This window comes from Antechinus flavipes, chromosome 1 (assembly GCF_016432865.1).
Source record: "Antechinus flavipes isolate AdamAnt ecotype Samford, QLD, Australia chromosome 1, AdamAnt_v2, whole genome shotgun sequence".
In the NCBI taxonomy this organism is placed as follows: Eukaryota; Metazoa; Chordata; class Mammalia; order Dasyuromorphia; family Dasyuridae; genus Antechinus; species Antechinus flavipes.
The window spans coordinates 428,852,844-428,861,605 of NC_067398.1; the positions used below are offsets into that span (position 1 = coordinate 428,852,844).

General features: G+C 35.4%; 1 protein-coding gene across 1 annotated transcript in view; it reads left to right on the forward strand.

Annotated features, from left to right (window-relative positions):
• TNFRSF11A (TNF receptor superfamily member 11a) overlaps nucleotides 1–8,227 on the forward strand; it is a 112,087-nt gene extending 103,860 nt beyond the window's left edge. The window contains exon 10 of the mRNA XM_051969908.1: nucleotides 1,519–8,227. Coding sequence (XP_051825868.1) covers nucleotides 1,519–1,931 — 413 coding nt within the window. The 3' untranslated portion in view covers nucleotides 1,932–8,227. The remainder of the gene's footprint in view (nucleotides 1–1,518) is intronic.
• The last annotated feature ends 535 nt before the right edge of the window (nucleotides 8,228–8,762 follow it).

Sequence of the window (8,762 nt, forward strand, 5' to 3'; positions counted from 1 at the left end):
TGTAAATGTATTTATACAGTTCTCTTGCTGCATAAGAAAAATCAGATCAAAAAGGAAAGAAAATGTGTAAGAAAACAAAATGTAAGCAAACAACAACAAAAATAGTAAGAATGTTATGTTGTAATCCACATTCAGTTCCTACAGCCCTCTCTCTGGGTGTAGATGTCTCTCTTCATCACAAGATCATTGGAACTGGTCTGAATCATCTCAGTGTTGGAAAAATCATGTTCATCAGAATTGATCATCCTATAATATTGATGTTATATGGCACTCTTTTTATCTTGCTCTTCCTAGATATAGTTAATTTTTAAAACTCTATTTTTGTATTTTTGTTGACTGGAGCCATGCCAATTGAATTTATAGTTCTCATGACGGTTAATGCTATTGGTTCATGCTACTCTTTCATTCACATTTATCCCCATTCTCAGCTATCTGTATCTACCTTTTGTTGTTTTTAACATATGACTTTCCTCTAACCACATGGCCTTCCTTGTGTGTAATTGTATACTTTCTGTCTCAGCTATTTTTTATGTTTTTCACCTTGTATTGACTATTTCTCAACTATTCTAAGTGGTGCTTCCTTTCTATTTTAATTCTCTCCTTTTTCTATAGACAAGGTATCTTCATGCTTTGGAAATAATCTTTTGAGGGATCAGTCATGGAAGGCAGAAGTAAAAAAAAAATTCCTTTCTATGAAATCAGAGGGCTTAATTCCAAATCCCACTGATGAATCCTTCCTATGTGGCAAAGTACTCAACTTTATTCGTTTTATCAACTATATCAATATAGGTGCTGGATGTTAGGTGCTGGATATAAATATATAAAGACAAAAACAAAAGTCAGTATCTTCGAGGACATTTATAACAACTGAATGTAAACTGCTTGAGACCAAAGACTGTTGTTTTTGTCTTTATATCCCAGCACCTGGCACCAGGCCTGAAATGTAGTAAGTACTTAATAAATGCTTGTGAAATGGAGCAATAATTTCACTGGGGATTAGTGGTCAAAAGATCAGAGGACAGCTATTAAATGATCATCACCTTTTCTTCTTGTGGCTTCTGAGCCTTCTCTATGTCAAGATGACAGAATGATCATCTGGCTTTTTTTCTCTTGGATCAAAAATAAGTAAGCTTGTGGGAACCTTCCTTGTTACCTCATGAATGTATTCACTTAGAGCATTTTCCATTCCAAGAGGGGGTTAAAGGAAATAACCTATATCCCCTAAGTTTGCCTCTGGCTTTCAAGACCTCATTGGTAAAGAGACATATTTCTTTGCTGCCTCCCTTCAGCCAGTCCCATTAAGATGACAAATTCAGTTCTTAGACAGGAAATATTGGGCGTTAATTAAGGGGCTTGATAGGAAGCATCCATCATGAGATTGCCTCTGCAGCCTGCCAGAGGAATGGCAAGTTACCACTATAGGATTCAGCTTGGAAATATTCCCCTCACAAGACAGGATTCTCACTAAGAAAATATTAATCATGTCTGTGCCTATTTTTTTCTTCCTTTCCATCCTAGGAAATGTGACTGGAAACAGTAACTCTACATTTATTTCAAGTGGACAAGTAATGAATTTCAAGGGAGATATCATTGTAGTCTACGTTAGTCAAAACTCCCAGGAGGGCCCCACCATCCCAGGAACTGCGGGGGAAAATGTTGGCAGCCCAGTGCAAGAGGAGAACCTGAATCGCTGTGATACTTTTGCAGGAAATGATCTCAATTTCAAAGAGAAATGGGCTGACAGCTCCCTGGGGAGCTTTTCTGAGGGAAAAGTGCAAAACTGCTTAAGAGACCATACGAGAAGGTCAGGGCCAAGGATTCAAGAGGAAATCCACCATGGCCCCGATAGAGAGAGCGACCAGAACACAGCTTCTCAACCCGTGCAGGAAGAAGGAAGACCCAAATCCTGTTCCCTGAAAGCCTGGCAGTGATGAGAACTTACCATTCCCTCCATCTCTTCCCAAAGGTGCCAGCCCCAGTGGGAACTCAGACAGACATTTCCCTTCTCTGGGTCTCATTTGCTGCATCTGTAGAGGGAGGAGTTCATCCTAGGTGATCTCCAAGGTTCCGTGATTCTAATCATTCTCTGCATTTACCCCATAAATATAATATAATAATCACAAACCAAGGATGTCAGATTCAAATCTACATACAGACCAGTTTTTATCTTTGGAAAATACTAGCACACTGAACAAATGCTAATTCACAAGCAGGACCAAAATTAGGAATGTTGGGGATGGATAATAGGTAGCAGTTCACTCACCCATTACTCATAGATCTATGGGTTTTCCCTTGAAAATCCTTTTATAATTTGATAGTTTACTATTTGGCTCATTCCTAATCTGTATCCTCTGTACTCTTTTGATCTTTTTCTCTTTTATTTAAAAATCTATGGCACTTTTTCATTTTTATATTTTTAAGGCTTTTTATTTTTAAAACATATGCATGAATAATTTTTCAACATTGACCCTTGCATAACCTTGTATTTCAGATTTTCCCTTCCTTCCCCCCATCCCCAACTCTACATGAAAAGCAGTCCAATATATGTTGGGGGTTTTTTTGTTGTTTGTTTGTTTTTTGCTGAGGCAATTGGGGGTCTTGTTCAGGGTCACACAGCAAGGAAGTGTTAAGTGTCTGGGGTCACATTTGAACTCAAGTCCTCCTAACTTCAGGGCTGGTGCCCCCTATCCACTACACCATCTAGCTGCCCCAGCAATCCAATATATGTTATAAATGTTCAAATATATGTTAAATCCAATATGTGTAAATGTATTTATACAATTCTCTTGCTGCATAAGAAAAATCAGATCAAGAAACAAAGAAAATGTATAAGAAAACAAAATGCAAGTGAACAACAACAAAAACAGTAATAATGTTATGTTGTAATCTACACTAGTTCCTATTGTCCTCTCTCTGGGTGTAAATGGCTCTCTTCATCACAAGATCATTGGAATTGGCCTGAATCATCTCAGTGTTGGAAAAATCATGTTCATCAGAATTGATCGTCCTATAATATTGATGTTGTATGGCACTCTTTCTATCTTGCTCTTCCTAGATATAGTTAATTTTTAAAACTCTATTTTTGTATTTTCGTAGACTGGAGCTGTGCCAATTGAATTTATAGTTCTCATGACGGTTAATGCTATTGGTTCATGCTATTCTTTCATTCACATTTATCCCCATTCTCAGCTACCTGTATCTACCTTTTCTTGTTTTTAATGTATGACTTCCCTATCGTGCCTCTGTGACTCCATCTTGGTAACCACATGGCCTTGCTTGTGTGTAATTGTATGCTTTCTGAATCAGCAGTTCTCTATGTTTTCACTTTGTATTGACTATTTCTCAACTATTCTAAGTGGTGCTTCCTTTCTATTTTAATTCTCTCCTTTTTTTATAGACAAGGCATCTTCATGCTTCGGAAATAACTTTTTGAGGGGTCAATCATGGAAGGCAGAAGTAAAAAAAAAATCCTTTTCTGTGAAATCAAAGGGCTTAATTCCAAATCCCACCTATGAATCCTTCCTATGGGGCAAATTACTTAACTTTATTAGTTTTATTAACTATATCAATATAATAATATCAGCTATACATAGTTGAGGAAACTCAGCTGTAAAATGGGGGGATTCATTGCTGCCTTATGAGGTACATTAAAGCTTCAGATCTATGATCTTGTGTTATCTTGTCTGTGGTAAATTGTTTGGGGGCAGAAATATTAGAAAGAAGCGTTTGGAAAACACTGGAAACATTGAGAACAAAAATTTTCCCCATATGAGTTTTTTCAGTCCCCCTCCTTTTTTTTAAACAGAATGTAACAATTTTTTTTCCCCTCTGAAGTGTTCTGCTCTTCCTTACTCTAAGCCAAGTTTTCTTCTCTCTTGATAAAATGTATTCTAAAAAATAATTGAATTGTTGACTATGTTTGATACTCTTGGTATAGAGGGCTTTTTCTTTGTTTTATTTTTTAGCAATTAAATGACAAAAAAAAATTCAAGTCATCATGAATTATGAAAATGGACTAGATGATCTCCTTAAGCTTCCTTAAAGTGCTAACACTTTAGGATGTCATGACCCTAGAATTCTGAACTAATTGATCTGGGTTGTTTTTATTGTTACTTCCATGTAATTAGTGTAAAGTGTAACTCTGTGCCTCCATTTTCTAACTTAAAAGGAGAGATAAAGACATGTGTTAGCTTTCTGAGGCAGAAAATCCTGAGTTCAAATCCCACTTCTGACACATAACTGCTTGTGAGATTCTGGACAAATACTTTAACTTCTTAGTGCCCCTGGCAGCTCTTTAAGACTCTGAAAGTTGCAGAGCAGCTACTACTCTGCATTGGTAAAGGGAATTTCCCTGGTGGGAACTTCCTACCATTGAAACCACCAGTCTGGATATCCCCCTTCAAAAAAACAAGGATAATGACACCTGTCAAATATCTTTCCTACGTAGAATTATCATAAGGATGAGAGAAATGTTAAAAGTACTTGGAAATTGCTAATGGAAGGTGCTATAAAATATAAGAGGAGAAACAGAATTTTTCTTCTTGATTCATGTTTGTTCTTCATGTTGATGCTAAAAGTAAATAAGAACTCAATCATTTTGGAAAGATAAATCTATACCTGACCCCACTGTATGCCCCAGAGATGTGTATTACTGATGTAGACAGGATGAGAATAGGAATCAGTAAAAGGTTGTCAACTTAATATTAAAATGACATTTGATCTTAAATGCATGCTTTTTATGGCTTGATGAAATGTGAATCTTTATAAGGTCATTTCCTAACTTTTTTCACATATAGCCTTTCTCTTCTTCCTATCTTCATTATCTTCAGTGGTTTGTTCACTCTTGGTCCTCTCATCAGAGAAGCTGAATAGAAGATGTTGCTATGGTGACATGATCATCTCTTTGAACTTATTTATTTCTTGACTTTACCAGATAACTTCTCAAAGTTCAATCTATGAAATACTAGAAGGGAAGAAGTTTCTTCTCCACACTCAACTCTAATGCCAGGAAATACAAGATCTTTTCTTTTTTTAACCTAAAGGTTATCAACCAGCCAGATTTTAGTCTCAGACACACATACATCCAGAAAGAGAGCATGAAAAAGAGAGAAAAAAGAGAGAAAGATTCCATATGCAAAATGGATTCTATGATTTATACTTCTATAATATATCATTTCATAAAATATAAATATATCCAGAGATAGAGAAAGAGAGAAAAAGAGGGAGAGAGATTCCTTATGCAAAATGGATTCTATAATTTATACCCCTACAATATATCATTTCATAAAAATAAATTATTGTACCTACTCCCTAACACCAGTAGGGAGCATTGTTTAGCCTGTGGTCAGAAGCTGATCCTATTAGTTCATCTAGCTTAGGAAGGTAAAAGAATTTGATAAGAGAGACCAATAATTTGTATATAATGGAATCTTAAGGATTGGGAAGAATCTTCTTAGAGATGGAAAATTTCCAGATCCTTCTGAATTAGCATGTTATAATGGCCCTAACCAATTTTGTTGGAAGTATTGTGAATTCCTAAAACTGAAGTCAAATTATTTCTGTAAACAAAATTTGATTCTAAAGCCAAGTACAAATAATGTTTAAAAATACAAATGGTTGGATAGTTGGATTCCTTGTGTTCCAAGAAGTTATAGGACTACTTGTTGGGACTTAATCCACTGGGCATGCTACCAAAGTGGGTAGCTTGTAAAGTCCTTCCCAAATCTAGAATTCTACAATCTATAATAAATAGTCAATCTTTTCCATTTGGACAAAAAGTGCCTGTATTTACATAAAATCTAGAAGACTGATGGAATTGTTTTATACTTCTGTTTAATGAGTAAAAAAAGGGTTTGTCTCTTTTTTTGCATGAATGGGTTAGAGATTTAGTATTTACCAGCTGACTAATTCAACAAATTGGTTTGTTGGCATTTACAGTGACTAATAGACTTCAACAGGTTCAACTGGCCTCAAGGAAGAAATGCAGTTGTTTAGAGATTTTTTTTGCTACATGAGAAGTTATGATAACAATAAGAGACTAAATCCATGATTTCATTTAGACTCTTTAACCAAAGTAGGTTATAATCTTTAGCACCTTCTCTGAAAGTTAGGTTCTAAGAGAATTTCCTAGACCCATAGAAAGATTAAGGAACTTATTTGTGCATCAGAGGAAGACTTGAAATCTCAGTATTTCTGTTTCTGAGATGGGTCACTTACACCATCTGATTAATGTGACTAGAAACTCTATACTTAGAATGAAGATAATCATGTAATGTTGTCCTAAATTCTGGTGGAAGTGGGAAGGGAAAGGGAAAAAATGTATAAATAAATCATTGAACATATTTTCTTTAATTAGCATGGACATTCTATTTTGATGGCAGAGAAAGAAGCAAACTTTTTAGAAGACTCTAAACAGAGAAAGAAGGGTCAAACTACTTGAGAGAAACCAGACACTGCAGCAACTATTATTTTTCTTTAAGCTTTGTATAAACACAAGGACAAGGAAGCAGGGCAATAGAGTTTACTTCATTTTCTTGGTGAATCAGCCTTTTGAATCCTGTTTCTCAGGCTGCTGAGAGGAATAATCAATAAAAACAGTGTTGAAGTAGTTTGCAAACATAAAGCTTTATCGAGCTGCAAAGTAATGATAATTAGCCTGGGCAAGATGTAGGCAGAACGGATTTTACAGCATGGGTGACTGAAACTTAGGGAGTACATGAAAGTGCCAGTGAAGGCAGAACTAGGATTTTTAAGGCATTAATCTCCATCACAGCCTGAAGCCTAAATTACAAATTTGGTAATAATCCTTTTCTGCTAATATCCTAGGGAGTTGAATGTACCAAGAGTCCAAGGCCCAGAAAATACTTGTGTCACATTCTTCAATAAATCAAAAGGTCTCTGGTTTTATTGGTGAAGGCATTCAGCCCATCTCTCCATACCTTAATAGACAATTTCATGAGATGCTACAGCCAATAATATTCACTGCCTGATAAGTGAAACTTCTAAGGATTGTTTCTTCAAATTTAATGAACTTGGCCTTTAATATACCATCTGCTACTTGGCCAAAATTCAGTCTTTTCATCTTGTTAGAACTTATGAGAGATTACTTTCTACTAAGATATGATCATTCTATCATTATACTAATCAAAACTCATCAATGCCTTTTGATTATCTTTTGAATAAAGCCCAAACTCCTTTGTATTCAAGATTCTTTATAATTTAGCTTCATTCTTTCTTTCCATTTACATGTCACAATTTTCCCTTCATTTTATTCTAGCTAAATTGGTCAACTATCTTTTTCCTAAATATGTTTAATTCTCACCTCCATACTTTACTCATTCTGAATTATATGCTATTTTTAGAATCAGTCAAGTAATCATTTATGGACTACTATGTACCAGAAAATGAAACAGTCCCTACTTTCACAGAGCTTACATTCTAAGACTCTCCTTTTTCATTTTGCTATTGAATTTCTATTGCAAATTTCTTCCTCCAATCCATCATTGTCAGAATCTTCTCTGGTTCTATCATCACTTTGTTCAAAAAACAGCAATGATTTCCTTTTGCCTTCTGAGTAAAATTCAAACTCCATTGTTTGGCTTTCAAAGTCTTCCTCTATCTGCATTTCCATTCTAATTTTTTTTTCATACTCTCTTGCTAAACTCAAGGACTCTTAGTCCCCCCAAACTTATTTTGTGCTTTCTTACTTTGCCTTTGCTCAAGTTTTTGCCTATGTCTAAAATGCTCTGTCTTACCCTCTCCTAATAAATTTTTGTTGTTCAGTTATTTTTCAGTCATGTCTGATTCTTGGTGACCCCATTTAGGATTTTCACTAGTGGTTTATCATTTCTTTCTCAAGCCCATTTTTAGACAAGGAAACTGAGATAAACAGGAGTAAGTGTCTTGCCCAGGATCACATAGTCCTCTTGACTCCAGGCCTTGGCACTCTATCCATTATGCCAGCTAGTTGCCTCAAATCCTAGAAGTCTTCCCTAAAATGGGGGCAATGAGGGAGAGGGGATGTCGGCAAAGACTGATCAGGGAGTACTTTATAGGGTACAGTGATAAGAGCATTGACCAGAAGGTTCATTACTTAAGTTTCTTGAAAACTAGCTTTAAATGTGAAATGTTCATAGCTTTGGTGTAGTGGAACAAACTATGTAGATATGTTATATTTGCATCCCAGCATCCTGGACATAGTAAGTGCTTAATAAATGTATATAGACTACCTTGGAATGGGTATAAAATGAATATATACATATAAATGTATAAATATTTATATATAAATAGTATATATCCAACAACAACTCTGTATGGTTTCCTATCCAGACTATAGGGCCTTGGTATCAGAAGACCTAAGTTGAAGTTCCCACTTCAATGTTAGTTATGTGATTATGGGCAAATCATATAATTCTCTGAGCTTTTTCTCCACCTGTAAAATGGGGATAATGGTATTTGTACCACCTACTAGAAAGATTATATATTTCAAGCCTTATCTTGCTATATAAATGTGAATTATTACTATCATTTTCACTTTAACTTGAATTTCACTTCCCCCATCTGTACAATTTTCTAAGGGAATAAAAAGCAAGAGACATTTTCACAGCAAAACCTAAGAGGTTTCTATCCCTCTAGGAGTTCCTCTAGTCAACATTTCCCATCCATGAAAACCAGAAAGCTGTATTCTCACACATTGATGAGACACACTGAAGCCATTTCTATAAGTCAAATGTGCCAAACATATAAAATTATATAAGTGTATC